This window comes from Aquarana catesbeiana, linkage group LG01 (genome assembly GCF_042186555.1).
Source record: "Aquarana catesbeiana isolate 2022-GZ linkage group LG01, ASM4218655v1, whole genome shotgun sequence".
Lineage (NCBI taxonomy): Eukaryota > Metazoa > Chordata > Amphibia > Anura > Ranidae > Aquarana > Aquarana catesbeiana.
The window spans coordinates 856210310-856230602 of record NC_133324.1 but is presented as its reverse complement, the minus strand read 5'-3'; the positions used below and the strand labels follow the sequence as shown (position 1 = coordinate 856230602).

The window sequence follows — 20293 nt, the reverse complement described above, 5'->3', positions numbered from 1 at the left end:
AATCTTCCGACGCGTAATTCATCAGCTAGTGAATCCTTAAAGTGAAGGAGGTTAAACACTCTTACCAGAGCAGATGGATTCGGATGCCGATGACACCGAATCAGACAAGCTTAGAAATCCAGATGGATGGCTCTCCCAGATGAAGGTAGGGACCCCTGGTCTCAGCAGACATTTCCACTTGGCTGGAACAACTTCAGCAGTATCCACCAAATCGAGGAAACGACATCCAATAGGGACATCCAAAGTCTCTCATCTAACCAAAAATAGGGGGAAGAAAAGAAAGGAGTGCTCCAATGGTGCAGATCAAAAAAGTAGGTTTATTGAAACCAACCAACATACAATGATTAAAAAAGTGATCACATGGAGATAAAAGCAATGTAGAGAATTATGAGCCTTGCCCGAATACTGGCAATGGATACACAGATGGTATTCAAGCTACTGCTTGGCAATATTAGAACTCCTGGTGGCTCTGTCTCTATAATAATTTTTATATGCATTTATTGCAATTGTATCAGGACCTATAAGGCTTACAGGGCCCCCTAGGCAGTGTCTCAGGGTATAAACTCTGGACTAATTGAATATATGACCTACTAGAAGCCACGATACAATAATCTCTCGCTGAGTATATAGTGATAAAGTTCAGCTACTCCAGAGACGCCAAACTGGTTCCAGTATGCATATCTGCTGTCTCCTGCCAGACTTCTGACCAGACTCATCTTCTCCAACTGCTATCCTCTTTTAAGGCCTAGCCATCCAATATCATTGGTTCTCTTGCCATTCATTCCGTGTCTACTACTCTATGTGTCTGTTGGTTGCCATCCATGGGACTGTTAGCTCTAGACAATGGCTTCTAACCACTCGCCTCCAGAAGATTTACCCCACTTCCTGACCAGGCCATTTTTTTGCTATACGGCACTGTGTTACTTTAACTGACAACTGTGCGGTCTACGAGTCCAGGCTGCCCAACGGGTCATTTGTCCGGCGGAGTGCAGCAGGGAGATTGACCCCTCCCCCACTGCCAGGCTCACTCTATCTGTGGATGCCGTTAGCTCCCCGTTGTTAAGCGAACCCCAGCAATAACGTAAGCTGCTTTTTAATACATTCAATTTTTTCATCATCCACATCATTATTCCATTGACTTTCGATTTTGGCTTTTCTATGTGCATGTCTTATTAAACTTTTCATGCTGTTTTTTGCTGCTTCCGAGAGACTTTTTTATTCTAAACCCACTGAGCGCTGACACCCTTGGTTTTGTTTTGCTGTCACCCATATCCTCCAGTATGGTTATTGTCTAGCTGCCTGGGATTTAGCCCCTATTATAATATCTGTGATCCCACTCCACATGACCACAGTTGAACGCTGATGAAACTTTGATATATAAAAAAACTATGATGAGTCATATAGGCAGCGCTGTATCTTGGCCTAGGCCGAAAAGGCCCAGGCCTAGGGCGGCACTTTGCAGGGGAGGCAGCACAAAAAAGACCCCCTCACACAAAAAAGATAGCCTTCTCCCAGCTCCCGCACAAAAAGAGTCCCCGCTGGCTTGCGCTACACTCTTAGTGTAGCGCCAGTCTTAGCAGCAGATTGGGCTGGAGGGTGGGGTAGGAGGCATATGAGTCTGGCGCTCCCATAAAGCTGCAACACTGCTGCCTGCTGATATGATAATACAGGCCAGCGAGGACGTTCGGACAGACCGGCGGCCGCCTGCTACACTTAATACAGCCAGTCTGGCAGCCGCCAATTTGGGCCCAAAGTGTCAATATTTTGTGTGGCCACCATTATTTTCCAGCACTGCCTTAACCCTCTTGGTCATGGAGTTTACCAGAGCTTTACAGGTTGCCATTGGAGTCCTCATCCACTCCTCCATGACAACATCATGGAGCTGGTGGATGTTAGAGACCTTGCACTCCTCCACCTTCCATTTGAGGATGCCCCACAGATGCTCAATAGGGTTTAGGTTTGGAGACATGCTTAGCCAGTCCATTACCTTTACCCTCAGCTTCTTTAGCAAGGCAGTGGTCATCTTGGAGGTATGTTTGGGGTTGTTATCATGTTGAAATACTGCCCTGCAGCCCAGTTTCTTAAGGGAGGGGATCATGCTCTGCTTCAGTATGTCACAGTACATGTTGGCATTCATGGTTCCATCAATGAACTGTAGCTCCCCAGTGCCAGCAGCACTCATGCAGCCCCAGACCATGACACTCCCACCACCATTCTTGACTTAAGGCAAGACACACTTGTCTTTGTACTCCTCACCTGGTTGCCGCCACACACGCTTGGCACCATCTGAACCAAATAAGTTTATCTTGGTCTCATCAGACCACAGGACATGGTTCCAGTAATCTGTGTCCTTAGTCTACTTGTCTTCAGCAAACCGTTTGCGGGCTCTCTTGTGCATCATTTTTAGAAGAGGCTTCCTTCTGGGACAACAGCCAGGCAGACCAATTTGATGCAGTGTGAGGCATATGGTCTGAGCACTGACAGGCTGACCCCCCACCCCTTCAACTGCAGCAATGCTGGCAGCACTCATACATCTATTTCTCAAAGACAACCTCTAGATATGACGCTGAGCACGTGCACTCAACTTCTTTGGTTGACCATGGTGAGGCCTGTTCTGAGTGGAACCTGCCCTGTTAAACCGCTGTACGGTCTTAGCCACCGTGCTGCAGCTAAGTTTCATGGTTTTGGCAATCTTCTTATAGCCTAGGCCATCTTTATGTAGAGCAACAATTCTTTTTTTCAGATCTTCACAGAGTTCTTTGTCCTGAGGTGCCATGTTGAACTTCCAGTGACCAGTATGCGAGAGTGAGAACGATAACACCAAATTTAACACACCTGCTCCCCATTCACACCTGAGACCTTGTAACACTAACGAGTCACTTGACACTGGGGAGGGAAAATGGCTAACTGGGCCCAATTTGGACATTTTCACTTAGGGGTGTACTCACTTTTGTTGCCAGCGGTTTAGACATTAATGGCTGTGTGTTGAGTTATTTTGAGGGGACAGCAAATTTACACTGTTGCTGTACACTCACTAATTTACATTGTAGCAAAGTGCAATTTCTTTAGTGTTATCACATGAAAAGATATAATAAAATATTATTTTACAAAAATGTGAGGGGTGTACTCACTTTTGTGAGATACTGTATGTGCTATCACAATATGTCACTGGATTAGTAAGATTACTCCTATCTTATAAGATATTTGGACTTGTGTTTGCTGCCACTGATTATTTCACTTATTTGTTTAATGATTGGGACTTCCTAGTCATTGTACAAATAAGTGAAAAGATCCTACGATTATAATCAGTGGCAGCAAACACAAGTCCAAATATCTTACAAGATAGGAGTAATCTTACTAATCCATTGACATAAGGCTGCACTGATGGCCACTGATGAGGCGGCACTGATGGGGCTGCACTGATATGCTGCACCGATACGCACTGATATGCTGCACTGATGGGCAATAATAGGCGGCACTGATGGCCACTGATGAGGTGGCACTGATTGTCACTGATGAGGCGCCACTGATGGCCACTGGTGAGGCGGCAATGATGGGTACTGATAAACTGAATTGATGGACACTAATGAGGCTGCACTGATGGGTGCTGATGAGGCTATACTGATGGGCACTAATGAGGCTGCACTGATGGCCACAAGGCTGCACTGATAAGCTGCACTGATGAGGCTGCACTGCTGGGCATTAATGAGGCTGCACTGATGGTTACTGGTGAGGCGGCGCTGATAAGCTGCACTGATGGGGCTTTACTTATAAGGCAGCACTGATATGCTGCACTGATGGCCATTGATATGCTGCACAGATGGGCACTGATGGGCTGCACTTATGGGCACTGATAGGCTGCACTGGTGGCCCCTGATGAGGCCGCACTGATGGCCGCTGATGAGGCCGCACTGATATGCTGCACTGATGGGCGGTGATGGGGCTACACTCATGATCACTGATGAGGCTGCACTGATAGGCACTAATGAGGCTGCACAGACAGGGCGGGTCTTAAACAGGAAGGTGTGTGGCCTTGACAGGAAGGGGTGGGTAATATTTAAATTAGGGGCTGCACGAGTTTAGTCAGGCCTAGGGCAGCACAAAACCTAAATGCACCACTGCATATAGGACAATAACGTACCAAAAATATCTATGTATACTTTTAAAAGCAGGCCTAAGCAACAACCTTAATTCCTCACTATCTAAACTATATTTACAGTAGTAGTATGAAAATAGGTTAGTGTTGATGACAGGTAGGGATGAGCTTCGTGTTCGAGTCGAACCCATGTTCGACTCGAACATCGGCTGTTCGATCGTTCGCCAAATTGCGAACGTTATGGGCCGTTCACGCTAAATTCGTGTGGCGCGTCACGGCCCATAATTCACTGCGGCATCGCAGTGCATTGCTGGCTGATGATTGGCCAAGCATGCACTATGACCCGCATGCTTGGCCAATCACAGCGCCGTCAGTAGAGAGAGCTGTAATTGGCCAAAGCCAGGGTGGCTTTGGCCAATTATGGCTCAGGGGATTTAGTACACACCCCACACTATATAAGGCCGCCTGCACGGCGGCCCTGTGTAGTGTGTGTTCCGGTGTGCTGAGAGATAGAGAGAGAGAGAGACAGTGTCATTTGATTTGAGTTAGATAGATTAGGCAGAACAGTCAGTCAGTTAGCTGCACTTACAGTGTATTGTGTATATATATGCATCCCAGGTGTTGCATATATATATATACACTGTATTCAGTTTAGCTAGATCCGTTCCTGTTATCTTCTATCTAGACTATTTACATTTAATGCAGTGCATCCTGCTCACAGTGTTCAGCTAGATCCGTTCCTGCTATTTACATTTAGTGCAGTGCGTCCTGCTCACAGTGTTCAGCTAGATCCGTTCCTGTTATCTTCTAGACTATTTACGTTTAGTGCAGTGCGTCCTGCTCACAGTGTTCAGCTAGATCCGTTCCTGCAATTTACATTTAGTGCAGTGCGTCCTGCTCACAGTGTTCAGCTAGATCCGTTCCTGCTATTTACATTTAGTGCAGTGCGTCCTGCTCACAGTGTTCAGCTAGATCCGTTCCTGTTATCTTCTAGACTATTTACATTTAGTGCAGTGCGTCCTGCTCACAGTGTTCAGCTAGATCCGTTCCTGTTATCTTCTAGACTATTTACATTTAGTGCAGTGCGTCCTGCTCACAGTGTTCAGCTAGATCCGTTCCTGCTATTTACATTTAGTGCAGTGCGTCCTGCTCACAGTGTTCAGCTAGATCCGTTCCTGTTATCTTCTAGACTATTTACATTTAGTGCAGTGCGTCCTGCTCACAGTGTTCAGCTAGATCCGTTCCTGTTATCTTCTAGACTATTTACATTTAGTGCAGTGCGTCCTGCTCACAGTGTTCAGCTAGATCCGTTCCTGTTATCTTCTAGACTATTTACATTTAGTGCAGTGCGTCCTGCTCACAGTGTTCAGCTAGATCCGTTCCTGTTATCTTCTAGACTATTTACATTTAGTGCAGTGCGTCCTGCTCACAGTGTTCAGCTAGATCCGTTCCTGTTAAATTCCTACTGACAGGCAGGCTTGTCTGGTTACAGTATATAAAGCTACCTGAAGAAAATTACAGGTGTTCTATTTGATCCTATTAGTACCACGGTCAGGCAGCTAGACTATTTACATTTAGTACAGTGCGTCCTGCTCACAGTGTTCAGCTAGATCCGTTCCTGTTATCTTCCTACTGACAGGCAGGCTTGTCTGGTTACAGTATATAAAGCTACCTGAAGAAAATTACAGGTGTTCTATTTGATCCTATTAGTACCACGGTCAGGCAGCTAGACTATTTACATTTAGTACAGTGCGTCCTGCTCACAGTGTTCAGCTAGATCCGTTCCTGTTATCTTCCTACTGACAGGCAGGCTTGTCTGGTTACAGTATATAAAGCTACTTGAAGAAAATTACAGGTGTTCTATCCCAGCTTAGTGCAGCTACAGGCCATTAGTATGTCTGGAAGGCCAAGAAGGAGAGGCAGACAGTCACAAGCCAATAAGAGAGGGCAAGCAGGCTCTGTGTCTAGTGCTGGTCGTGGAGACGGTGCATCCTCATCAGCACGTGGCCATGGGACACCTAAGGCCCAAATTTCTGCTGAGTATATAGGGCAGGACCCTACTTTCAAACATCTAACTTACAAACGACTCCTACTTGCAAACGGAAGGAGACAACAGGAAGTGAGATGAAATCTACCCCTAGGAAGGGAAATTCTCTCCTGTAAGAGTTAATATGGGAAAACAATTTCTCCTTTCCACTGATGCTTTCCAATCCTTGTTCCACAAAAAAACCCAAATTTTCAAAAAACATTTTTCATTGGGACAAAAAAGTGAGGTGAAATCTTCTGAAGAGGAGGAAAGACAGCAAAACAAATGTCACAGGGGTGATAACCCTTCCCTATGTTTTCCAAAAAGCTTAGAAAAGATTTTTTGGCTGGAGCTAAACACGTTAAAAATGTTCAAAATTACAAACAGATTCTACTTAACAACAAACCTACAGTCCCTGTCTTGTTTGCACCGCCTGTATACTGCTGTTCAGAGTATATAGGGCCTGGTGGCCCCACACCTTTCCTTATTTTAATTTGGGTGCGGGGTTCCCCTTAATATCCATACAAGACCCAAAGGGCCTGGTAATGGACTGGGGGGTACCCATGCCGTTTGTCTCACTGATTTTCATCCATATTGCCATGACCCGACATGACATTAAACCCGCAAGCAGTTTTAAATGAGGTTTTTTCCTTTAAAAATGACATTTGGTGCAGGGACTGTTCTAAACATGGGAAACACGCGTCACTTTACAGGCATACTATAGACACCCCCCAGGTACGATATTTAAAGGAATATTTCACTTTTTTTTTTTTTACTTTAAGCATCATTAAAATCACTGCTCCCGAAAAAACGGCCGTTTTTAAAAGTTTTTTTTGCATTGATACATGTCCCCTGGGGTAGGACCCGGGTCCCCAAACCCTTTTTAGGACAATACCATGCAAATTAGCCTTTAAAATGAGCACTTTTGATTTCGAACGTTCGAGTCCCATAGACGTCAATGGGGTTCTAACGTTCGTGCGAACTTTCGGTCCGTTCGCGGGTTCTGGTGCGAACCGAACCGGGGGGTGTTCGGCTCATCCCTAATGACAGGTTAGATTCCTCTCTCTCCTTAGCCAAGGAAGACGCACCGACACAGCAACACCTGAAAGAGAGTATCAACAGCAATGCAAATGCATACTATGCTAAAATTAACATGGTGCAGTATATACATACATGATTAAGCAAGTTTCAATTGTCCTCAGCCAAAGAAATCCTAGTAGTGTAAATACACCTTATAGAATATTGTATTATTTACATCTTTAGAAGCAGGTCCCATCCTCCGTGGAGAATACCACCTTCTACCAATTGATCAACAAACTTACATCAGCACATAATGTGAATAAAGTTCACTCAGGTCGACATCGCATATGGTTTAGTCCATTATTCACATGAATAGTGAGAATAGCACATTTTATTATAGACTAATCTAACACTAATGCCCCGTACACACGGTCGGACTTTGTTCGGACATTCCGACAACAAAATCCTAGGATTTTTTCCGACGGATGTTGGCTCAAACTTGTCTTGCATACACACGGTCACACAAAGTTGTCGGAAAATCCGATCGTTCTAAACGCGGTGACGTAAAACATGTTGTCACACAACACATACTTATAATCCACAAGGTAATAATACCATTTCAGGGATGTTTAACCAGTAGTACCCGGGGTCGGGCAGAATGACAGACTCTCCCTTCTTATTCACCGTGGTGACAAATCGCTTGAGATCCTTTTTATCTGGTCAGCAGATGACTACACCATCTAGGTTGATCTTCCTGACGTAACCCCAAGTATTCAGTACTGACGGGTACTTTCCGGACATCTTAGGCGTCAACTTTACAAAGTCTGTCTTGAGAGGATCTGAAGGAACCCACGCACTGCTTCATCCACCCATTGGATTTCTTTTTCTGAGATCTCTTCTTCCAAATTAGGGGGGAAAAAGGGGTATAATTATCCTAAGTCTTCTGCCAATCTCTTAATTATTATCCTCTGTATCTTGGACAGCTGAGGCAGGGTCTTAGGATCCCCATATCCGGGTAGAACCCGGGCATCTGGAGCACGCTGAACCGAGCACCCAGTGACCACATCAGGCTTATGATCTGGTTTAAGGTTGGGCATGGGCATGCTAGGACAAACTTTAGGAACCCATTGAGCCCCATGGTCCTCCTCAACGGACCTGGCAATGCTGATCAGTGGAGCTGCACTGGCTGACAGCGTAATGTGCATGCTGGTGGTAGTAGTGGCAGGGGTTTCACCCTCCTGCACATTGCTTATTAGCTCTTCATCCCTCTCACCCCACTTTCCAGTATAAGACAAAGTGTTTGAAAAGAGTTCCGATAGATCATCAGATGGAATGTCTGAATCTGGAATAGCGGAGCACTCTTCGGCCGGGATGTAGTTGTACTTGCCACGCGCCTTCACTGGCACAACCACGGCATCCTCTTTGATGGCCACTGGCATCACCTCCCCCACAGGCACACCACTCTCACTTCCCACTGGCTTACCCGGCTCCAATACTTTCTTCCCAGGTGGCTCGGACATCCGGGCGAGCAGCTGGGCCTGACCGCAGGCTCAGGGAGCAATCGGTGTGCTGGATCCTGGGGTAGTCATTGAGGCAGGGGTAGCAGCTTCCTGCATGACTCTGGTGATAGCCAGCAGGATCCGGACATCACTCCCAGCCGGAATAGCAACACTCTTATCCCAATTAACTTGTAGGATCCGCGGAGGTAGAGTTGGAGGGACAACCTCGAACAGATACTCTCCACAGCGTCCAGAGACGATCCAAGGCCTCAACTGCGTGGTCAGAGCACGTTTCACAAATCAGTCCCAGAGACTGGTAGCCTCCAGCCGTATATAAGGCAAGCTTGCACTCCGGTGTCAGTCAGGACAGGTTTCACATCACTCAGACCAAAACAAACACCCTGGGCATACTTTCTCCAATCCGACCATTTCACTCATGAACTGCGCCATCTTTCTCTTCAACCCACAATCAGACACACGTGGCAGCGCTTCCTTATCCTCCACTGCAGAGCTGGAACTCCCCCCCACCAATGGATTGGTGCAAGTGTTCTCTGAGAACTGCGGCGCCCTCCTTCTTCATGCTGCGGCGTGCCAAAACTGTACTGGAGTCCATTTTGGACTCTGTATTAACCCTTACAGCGCTGGTGGGAAGTGTCAAAAGACCAGGCTGATCCTCTTCCCGGAGCAGTGAGATTTCATGGTTCTTCCCCACATTGGTAGTACACACGACAACACAGTCCATTAGAAGTGTAAAGGTTACTTGCCACCTTCCCACGGAGCTAGATGAAATCCCGATGAAGCTAAGGCCGGTTGCTAAGGGCGACGGCTGCAGAGATAACGCCTTAGCTCCACGTTGGGCGTAAAACGTAGCAAGGTCCCAGGCCTCCTTTGGTCTAATGAGAACCTCCAGGACCAGGGATAGCTGATATCCTTCTGTATGTAGTGGGTTGTGAGGCATGGTGGGTGTATAGTTGTTAAAGTTATTGGGCGCCAGACACTTCTTGGATGCAAAAGAAAGTTTATTTCTCTTAACAAACCTTTTTTTGGGGGAGAGAGGGTTAGGGCCAGGACACCCTTAGGTAGTTGCAAGATTAATTGGCAGACTCTGAGACTTCAATAAGAGGACAGCCATGCAGAGAAAGGCATCCAGCAAGATGCCACATCTGCAGGTGTAGGAATACTGTTTCCTATGGCAAGAGTCTTTAAAGTGGTTGTAAATCCTGGTAAAAAAAAAAACCCTGCAAGACAAAGGCATAATGAGCTAGTATGCATAGCATACTAGCTCATTATGAATTACTTACCTTAAATCGAAGCCTCCGCAGCCGTCCTTGTCTCCCCCTCAGGCCGGCAACATCTCTCCCGGGGTTACTTCCGGGTATCGCAGCTTTGGCGCTGTGATTGGCTGGAGCCGTGATGACGTCACTCCCACGCATGCACGCTGGAGCCGCCGGTAACAGCACACGGACTGAAGCAACGGCAACATACATGCCATTGCTTCAGTTTGCCCCAGTGCGCATATGCCGATGACATCGGCACATGCCGGGGACAGGGAACATCTCCTAAACCGTGCAGGTTTAGGAGATATCCAGGGTAGCTACAGGTAAGCCTTATATAGGCTTACCTATAGCATAAAGTTGTTGCAAAGCATTTACAACTACTTTAACAGTTCCAAACACATGGCTTAACAGTTCCTTCACTTTCACTACAATCATTCCTTGTTCCTTGTAGTTCTTCAGCACACTGAGCTCCCAATCTCTCACTAGGCCCACTGATTCACTGCCATTGAATCCCTTGAGCTCCTTCAATCTTCACGGTGGTATCTTCCTCAAGTTCCAAGCTTCTCTGCTGGGTCACTAACTTGGCACTTTAAATACCTCTCAAGCTTCACCCACGCTGGCCCTAGCTTGACACACAAGGCTGCTCTGCAAGCGTCACCTCCGCTGGTTGAGTCCCTGGCTTGATCCCCACTTAAATCTCTGGATTTTTCACCATCCCCTGTTGGTGAAGATACTGCTCCGGTACTTGCTTCAGTTACTCACTGTGGTCCCTGGTAATAAGGCGGACAGTCCCTTACTGGTGACAGCTTTCCCTCTACAGATCAAAGTATAGGGAGTGGCGCTGTGTTAGAAGTGTGACTGAAAATTAACAAAAAACTCAAGTGCATAAATTAATTATTATTTAAAATTAAAAAAATTTTTTTTTTTGGTATGATCTAGAAATTTCTTACAGGAAATTCTGTTCTTATTTTAGTGAAAACACCTTAATAAGTGAAAAAATGCTACTATATGTGCAAAAAATGCGCCTCCGATGACGTCCGTGTGACGAAACGCGTAAGGCGGGACTATCTTGGCACGCACAACGTCATTTCCGCGGATCGTGGTTCCGGATATTCGACTGGTGGAACGCAAGCGGCGGTTCACGCTGACGCTGCGGCCCCGGATTACGGGGAGAGTATAGGAGACTGTGAGCTCTCTCTCCCATTTGGATACACTTATATACTTTTTAAACCGCTAGTGTGATATCAGCCTACTTTGACTGGACTGTTTTTTATCTAAATAAATGGATACATTTTAAACAGAATCATGCTATGTGGATACCTTTCTTTTAATGTTTTTAATACTTAAGTGGATATCCAGTGGGGATCTTTAATACATCAAGGGACAGGAAGTCCCCACCTCCCTGTGTGTAAACAGCTGCCTTTGGGACTGGGACGCGTAGAAGGAAACTGGCATCCACAGGACTGGAGTGACAGGACCAACAGTATACGCTCGTACCCCTGCAGGGGTGGAGCGCTCCGGTGAGTGCAACCACATTGGGGGGACTACCAGTTGTTACAGCACGGCACTTTATCACCAAAGAAGAACTCTCTGCACTATTGTTATGAACATTTTTGCACTAAACAACATATGGTTTTTTGATACTTAGTTGCGATTTTGACACACTATTATTGATTTATTATTGCGTATGATTATTGCACATTTACACACTATTGTTTGACAACCACTACTTCTGGCACTTATCACTTTATATTTATTAATGTGAAGATGTATTTATGTTATTTAATGGTGTCGTCTAATATTTGCGATTTTTTGCACATATAGTAGCATTTTTTCACTTATTAAGGTGTTTTCACTAAAATAAGAACAGAATTTCCTGTAAGAAATTTCTAGATCATACCAAAAAAAAAAACCAAAAAAAAATTTTTTAAATTTTAAATAATAATTAATTTATGCACTTGAGTTTTTTGTTAATTTTCAGTCACACTTCTAACACAGCGCCACTCCCTATACTTTGATCTGTATTTTTGTGGGGGATCACATAGGTGTCCCCTTTCCACCTAGGGGGGCTGCAGGTGTAAGTTAGTCTGTAAGCGCGGATCCGTTGATATATTTAGCTTTCCCTCTACCTCCGACCACGACAGGTTCTCCGGCCGACAGAATCGTCACTTTCGGTTCGACTGAAAGCCGCAGTCCCAACCCTACACTGCTCTCTTGCTTCTTGATAGGCCCTCAGACAGCCTAGCTGCCAGATGTGCCCAGGATAGGCCCCATCTCTGGCCTAGCAGCCCAGGCAATACGACACACGTCCACCCAGACAGCCGTCCTGGTGGCACAGAACACAGATCACCTGACCTCACCAGAATATATAGGCTCTCCCAGCAGGCAAGGGATTTAAGAAAACCCCTGTCCTTTGGCTGAGATACCCCATATACTCATAATGGGACCTTGCGTTGCCCTTCTCATATCTACTACCACCAAGTACCCGGCCACCTAGTGGTAGAAGAGAAAAGTGAAAGTGCAGGCAGGCCAAACTTATGGAGAAATCAATAGATCTCTAGCAATCAACCAGGATAACTACTCCTGGCAAGTAAATTAGTGAGGAGCAACCTTGCCTAAATTCCAGGGTGCTACACTAGTAGGTGTCCCTCATTCTCATCTTAAAATGTTGGCTAGTATGCACTTGGAAGTGCAGTCGCTGTAAATCATGCAAGGAAAATAAAAAACAGCATTTCTTCTTGTACATGATTGGATGATAAAATCAGCAGAGATTTCCCTTGTTTCAGATCTTCCCCTCAGATCTAAAGCGACTGCACTTCCAAGTGCACTTGTAGTGCAGAGGGGATTTGCCTTTAGTAAATCAACCTCTATGACTATAATGGAGCTGTGATCGAGCTGTGATTAGATCATAGGCAAAATGAACAGTGCCAGTCAGAGTGGCTCTGTGCTTTGTAATTGCTTCAATGACAAATCACAGGGAATACAACTGTAAAGAGAGCCTGTGTTTACAATGGAGAGCCCTCCTCTTTCTCTCACAACAAAGAAAGTGGAATTTTATGAATAAAGGGGTCCTAAGGAGGAAGGTGGCAGCAGATTCAAGATGTGTGTATGTATCCTTAGATGCAGACAAGCAAAGAAAGTATTTCCACCGCTCAGGCTGACACTGACCCAGGTGTAAGTAGAAGTTTCAGAGCAGAAGAGCTCCAGGTGCTGGCTGAATGCTAGGCAAAGCAGGCTTGAATGGAGGAGAAGATTCGGATGCCGCACACCGGATGTAGTCAAAAAATTTTCACTTTATTGAAAAAATGGGATCATCAAAATAACAAGACTGTCATGCAGAAAGTACAGATAAGCTGACGCGTTTCGCACTCAGGACTGAGTGCTTACTCATAGCTAACAAATATTAAAAAGACAAACTTTTATATAGCTCAATGGGGTATCACATGATTGCCCAATTAGATGGTCATTGAGTCTCAGCTGGAAGCCGATTTAATGAGGTCTTGGCATCTGCTGGCTATTTGGTGTGTTAACTGATTGAGAAATGTTTTCAAAACCGTGACATGTAAATAGATGACAAAGAAGGTGAAAAAAGATGTGTATATGCACATGTGTAGGCAAAAAAATATATATGTGTGTATATATATATATGGTGAATCCTATCAATAAACGTGTATATAATAATGAATATACTTCTATAACGTGTATATATAAAAGGTGATAAGTATCAAAAAAATAATTACTATTAGGTGAAAGGAAAAAATTGTGTAAAATATATTTCTCATTAAAAAAAAGAAAATATATTAATAAAAATATTCAGACACATTTACTTTGCACGTTGTCTGAATATTTTTATTAATATATTTTCTTTTTTTTAATGAGAAATATTTTTTACACAATTTTTTCCTTTCACCTAATAGTAATTCTTTTTTTGATACTTATCACCTTTTATATATACACGTTATAGAAGTATATTCATTATTATATACACGTTTATTGATAGGATTCACCATATATATATACACACATATATATTTTTTTGCCTACACATGTGCATATACACATCTTTTTTCACCTTCTTTGTCATCTATTTACATGTCACGGTTTTGAAAACATTTCTCAATCAGTTAACACACCAAATAGCCAGCAGATGCCAAGACCTCATTAAATCGGCTTCCAGCTGAGACTCAATGACCATCTAATTGGGCAATCATGTGATACCCCATTGAGCTATATAAAAGTTTGTCTTTTTAATATTTGTTAGCTATGAGTAAGCACTCAGTCCTGAGTGCGAAACGCGTCAGCTTATCTGTACTTTCTGCATGACAGTCTTGTTATTTTGATGATCCCATTTTTTCAATAAAGTGAAAATTTTTTGACTACATCCGGTGTGCGGCATCCGAATCTTCTCCTCCATTCAAGATGTGTGTATGCGCAGGATCATTTTTAACCACTTGCTTACTGGGCACTTAAACCCCCCTCCAGTCCAGACCAATTTTCAGCTTTCAGCGCTGATGCACTTTGAATGACAATTGTGTGGTCATACAACACTGTACCCAAATGAAATTTTTATCATTTTTTTCCCACAAATAGAGCTTTCTTTTGGTGGTATTTAATCACCTCTGCGGTTTTCATTGTTTGTTAAAAAAATTTTAAAAAGACCGAATTGTCCCAGAATGAAGGTGCCTGGGACCCGGGGACAGACCTGCAAAATGTGGGACTGTCCCGGGCAGTCCGGGACATGTGGTCACTCTACTTGTCTACCAAGAAGTGGTTAAATCAAACTCCACAGCCGGAAACAGCTTCAAAAGAACTCAAAGAACATCCGTTTTCTGATCCCTCCTGTGACCAATGACTCCAGCCAGAATCAATGTGTATTTTACCACTTCCAGGGTCACAGCTGTCATACCTCTACTAGTGCAGCAGAGGATGCAGCTTGTCTAACACAATCTGTGCTGGAATAGCTGCATTGGAGATATTGGGGGTCTAATAGATTTCCAGTGTCTCCATAAAAAGGACCTGTCACTTGCCCATGCTTTTACATTGGGCAGTGGCTTGTTAGTCCCCTTTTGATAGCAGTAAAGTAAAGAAAAAAAATTAAAAGTGTAAAAAAAATATATAAGTTAATTAAAAAAAAAAACGTAAACCATCCCCATTAGCCCCCGCACACACCCCATATAAAAAGCACAATGTAGGGTGAGCCGTGCATATAGACATCAGTTGTGTTTCACATGTGAGGTGTCAGGTCACCTTGAGGCTAGGTGACAGATGCACACCGTTGGGATCAGGAGTGCACCGCAAGGCAGTGGACCCTACGACTTACTACTGCGGATGGGAGTCAGGGTGGTCAGGAAGGCAGGGCCGCTGGAACACCAACACGGATCCCACCGGGGTTAGAGCGGAAGATTCCCTGGGGCGCGGAGTCTAAGAGCCAGCAGGTGTTCACCAGAGCCTCTAGTGGTGAGGATGGACTGGGCTGCAACTGGCTCCAGGTCGCGACCCCCAGCTCACACACACAGTAGGCAACAGGAGGATAGGGATAGTAAGGGAATAAGCCAAGGTCGAGGCTGCAAGTAGACAAGGACAACAGAGTTCACGCCAAGGTTCAGGGTCGCAGGCAAACAGGGATAGTCAGGGACACGCCAAAGGTCAGGGTCACGAGCAGACAGGAATAATTGAGAACACGCTAAGGTCAGTAACAGAAACAAACATAGACCACACGGCAAGCAGGAAACAGGAAGCCAAACACACAAAGGTTGATCAGCAGGGCTGGCTTGTAGTGCACAGGTTAATATAGAGTTCTCTGCTAAGAGCTGGGGTGGAGCCATGCTAGAGGAGAGATTATAAAAGCAGTCAGGTGAGAGTCATCTGGTCTCTAGAGATGAACATATGGAGACAGGTAAGCTGACAGACAAAACTCTATTGCATAACCATGACATGAGGTATCATCGCGATCTACACAGTGAGAGCAAAAATTCTAAGGCCATAATTTATGATTGACCCTAAACTTATGACCTATAAAGGCTTTTAAAGCATCACCTATGGAGGATTCGGGGGAACTATACGTTTTTATGATTCCATGGGTGTGCACAATTTTAAGATTTGACATGTTTGGTATCTATTTACTTGAAGCAACCCCATATTTACCCCAAACATTGGTATAATCTTGTGTTGTTTTGCATTAAAATGTATTTAAGTTTATTTTTCCTGAAAGTATGGGTTCGATAAATAACAGTGCAAATAACGCACAACATAATAAATTGCAACTGCCACTATTTTATTCTCCAGGGTCTCTGCTTTCAAAAAACATACTGTTTGGGAGTTTATAGTCATTTAAAGGAAAATAAAATGCTGATATAAATGTGTGTGCAAAAAAATGAGGAAATCTGCCGGGTAAATAGTGGACGAACAGTCTCATGTCCCACCGTTCAATGCTAGAGCTGGATATAGCAGGCAATCTTTGCTCTAGTGATGCAGCTTCAGCACACTTCCAGGGATCTTATCCGACCAATACACTGCAAAGACAAAAAGAGAACACCAATCTAACCATCCAACCACAGCTTGGCCTGAGGAGACCCCGCCCCTACACACCGCTACCCCTGACGTCACTCCCAGATAAAAACACGCAATACCAGCGTGGGAACGCTGACAGGGGCGTGGCCCCAAACATTGCTCCAGCACTAGGCAAGCGTCTGGTAGGCGTGGTTATGTCCCAGAGGGGCGTGACTGGCGTCTGGTGGGTGTTCTACCAATAACAATCCGGATCTCGCGAGGTTTGGAGTTTTGGCGAGAGTTTGTGGAAGATGGCGCCTGTTGTGACAGGGTAAGTCTGGGAGTCGGGCGGCTGTGTGGGGGAGCGGGGCGGGATGAGGGGGAGCCCCGGAGCGGGCAGAGGATCGCCGCGGTCTGCGGCTGGTGTGGAGAGGGGGAGGCCCCGGGCCCAGAGGGGAGGGGGAAGCGGCGGCCATAGTGCCTCACTAGTTGGGGCTTCTGTCGGCTTCCTCGCCCGGGTCTGCGGGGGCAAGAGTCTTTGTCTGTCCGCCCGGCTGTGTGTGTGATGGAGAGAAGCGGGCTTCATCCCCTACCATGGAGGAGAGACACACACACCCCTCACTCCTCACTCATCTCCTCTGTGGATCCATCACTCCTCTGTGTGGATCCCATCACTCCTCACTCATCTCCTCCTCTGTGTGGATCCCATCACTCCTCACTCATCTCCTCCTCTGTGTGGATCCCATCACTCCTCACTCATCTCCTCCTCTGTGTGGATCCCATCACTCCTCACTCATCTCCTCCTCTGTGTGGATCCCATCACTCCTCACTCATCTCCTCCTCTGTGTGGATCCCATCACTCCTCACTCATCTCCTCCTCTGTGTGGATCCCATCACTCCTCACTCATCTCCTCCTCTGTGTGGATCCCATCACTCCTCACTCATCTCCTCCTCTGTGTGGATCCCATCACTCCTCACTCATCTCCTCCTCTGTGTGGATCCCATCACTCCTCACTCATCTCCTCCTCTGTGTGGATCCCATCACTCCTCACTCATCTCCTCCTCTGTGTGGATCCCATCACTCCTCACTCATCTCCTCCTCTGTGTGGATCCCATCACTCCTCACTCATCTCCTCCTCTGTGTGGATCCCATCACTCCTCACTCATCTCCTCCTCTGTGTGGATCCCATCACTCCTCACTCATCTCCTCCTCTGTGTGGATCCCATCACTCCTCACTCATCTCCTCCTCTGTGTGGATCCCATCACTCCTCACTCATCTCCTCCTCTGTGTGGATCCCATCACTCCTCACTCATCTCCTCCTCTGTGTGGATCCCATCACTCCTCACTCATCTCCTCCTCTGTGTGGATCCCATCACTCCTCACTCATCTCCTCCTCTGTGTGGATCCCATCACTCCTCACTCATCTCCTCCTCTGTGTGGATCCCAACACCCCTCACTCCTCATCATCATCAACACCCCTCACTCCTCATCATCATCAACACCCCTCACTCCTCATCATCATCAACACCCCTCACTCCTCATCATCATCAACACCCCTCACTCCTCATCATCATCAACACCCCTCACTCCTCATCATCATCAACACCCCTCACTCCTCATCATCATCAACACCCCTCACTCCTCATCATCATCAACACCCCTCACTCCTCATCATCATCAACACCCCTCACTCCTCATCATCATCAACACCCCTCACTCCTCATCATCATCAACACCCCTCACTCCTCATCATCATCAACACCCCTCACTCCTCATCATCATCAACACCCCTCACTCCTCATCATCATCAACACCCCTCACTCCTCATCATCATCAACACCCCTCACTCCTCATCATCCTCCCCTCATCTCCCCGACCCCTCGTTTCATTCCCCGCATACTGGTGACAACTATCATGATGTGTGGGTTTCCTCAGGTACCAGAGTACCAGTATACAATCATTCATTGTAATGTACCTGTGGCTTCCTTCCCCCGCCTCCTTCATGTATGATGTACGCCCTCTTTTACAGCCGTGTGTGAATCCTGTTGGATATGGACTTTAGCTTTGTGATGTATTCAGACTTCTGTATAGAGCCAGTAAGACCATATCCAACACTGAAATCTGTAAAATGATGAGCATATTCATGTTCTGAGTGAACTGAGGGCTAAAAAGGAATAATTTGTATGACTCCGCCCACTTACCAATGCTTTTGGGTTTTGTGCTGGAAGCGAGATCGATCGAATACCTTCTATTATAAGAAGGTAATGCAGCATCTATTGTTTCTAATGAAATTGGGCCGTTTACGTTTTACCATTAGAGTGATGACAAATGGTCGTATCTAATCAGAGCATCGGAAGGGCTTGGTTTTACATGTCTAAATGTACCACTATATGAAAGAATTGGAGAACCAAATCCCCACTTGTTTCCTTTAGGTACCATTAGTTGTGTTGGGGATGGAGGGGACGCTGGGTCTGTTTACTACTAGACTGGTTGCTCACTGTCTGGTCTTGTCAGATTGGGCAGCACTTATGTTGGCTCTGCTATGTTCATGTGTTATGAGACTGTAAATAGCTGTTCTTGGGAAGGACATTTTATGTGAAAAACACTTCTGAAACTTGTTTTGATGGCATGTGAATACATCAGTCAATGGCTGTATAGTGATTGGAGGTCCTTAGCCTTTGTGAACAGTACGCCCATGTAGATCTGAGTTTACCCGCACAGGTGCTCTGTGTATCCCTGTGTAGGCAGTCCCATTGATGTCTATTGGGACACGGCCACTGTGCCCACGGTATGACATCCCATGTAGGGCGGGTATGTGTCCGCCAACGGACAGTATGAGTTTGGGTGGTGCACCTATACAGATCTTACAGCCGCTGTGTCCCAATATGACATCAATGGGACCGCCTAGAACACCTGGGCATCCTCATGTAAACATGGCCCTGCATGGTTGTATGGTATTGTACTCCCTGTGTCAACAAGGCCTAAACCAGACCTGAAGCTCAGCTCTGGGCAAGTATAAAAGATGCATTTTATTAAATCCGTAAAAGTATTTTTTTAATGTAATTACTTAAATCTTCCTCTTTAAAATCACCTGTACAGCAGCACTCAGACTGGGATAAGTGGGTGTTGGTATGCAAATATGCTGGCAGTGGACATGCTGATAGGAAAAAGTTGACTGAGCAGAGTGGTACCACATCAGTCCCCTGCTGCTCTTTTCCTGGTCTGTTAGCAGGGGGAAGATGACAATACTGTATTCCTTCTGCAGTACATTCTCTGCTGTGTAAATCCCATACTTGTATAATGTCTGTATTTCGCTTTTTGCCTTAACATCAGTATTAAATCAAACCAGCCAGTTCCAACCTATTCCTCTTGTTATCCCATCTAGCAGGACTATTGTAATCTGTTATTTCAGATCTCCAGTCTCCGGCCATTACTAGTTAGCAGCTGTCAAAACTCAGACTGAAAAGTAAAGTTCATTCCTCGCAGTCTCTGGATGTAATGACTACTTCCCTCTTTTCCTGATTGGCTGGAATTGAGGTTGGTTAATAGAAAAATATTTAATTCAAGTCAGTGGGGGAAAAAGGGGAGTAAAGGAAGCTCAAGACATTGGGGTTGATTTACTAAAGGCAAATCCACTTTGCACTACACGTGCACTTGTAGTTGAAAGTGGATTTGCCTTTAGTAAATACCCCCCTCCCCAGTTCTGTTAGATGCTGAATATGTGTGTGTATTATATTATATAATTTATTACTATTTATATTCTTTCTTTCTGTAATTGTGAACAAGTGTGGTGTGTGTGTGTGTGGTGTGTTTTTTTTTTTTTTTTTTTTTTTGGTTTGTTTGTTTGTTTATTGTGACATGATAGACTTTGGTGTTATTTCTGT

General features: G+C 45.3%; 1 protein-coding gene across 1 annotated transcript in view; it reads left to right on the top strand.

Moving 5' to 3' along the window:
• The first annotated feature begins 16648 nt into the window (after positions 1-16648).
• The window catches only part of RBPJ (recombination signal binding protein for immunoglobulin kappa J region), a 165918-nt gene continuing 162273 nt past the window's right edge, over positions 16649-20293 (top strand). The window contains exon 1 of the mRNA XM_073609116.1: positions 16649-16738. Coding sequence (XP_073465217.1) covers positions 16719-16738 — 20 coding nt within the window. The 5' untranslated portion in view covers positions 16649-16718. The remainder of the gene's footprint in view (positions 16739-20293) is intronic.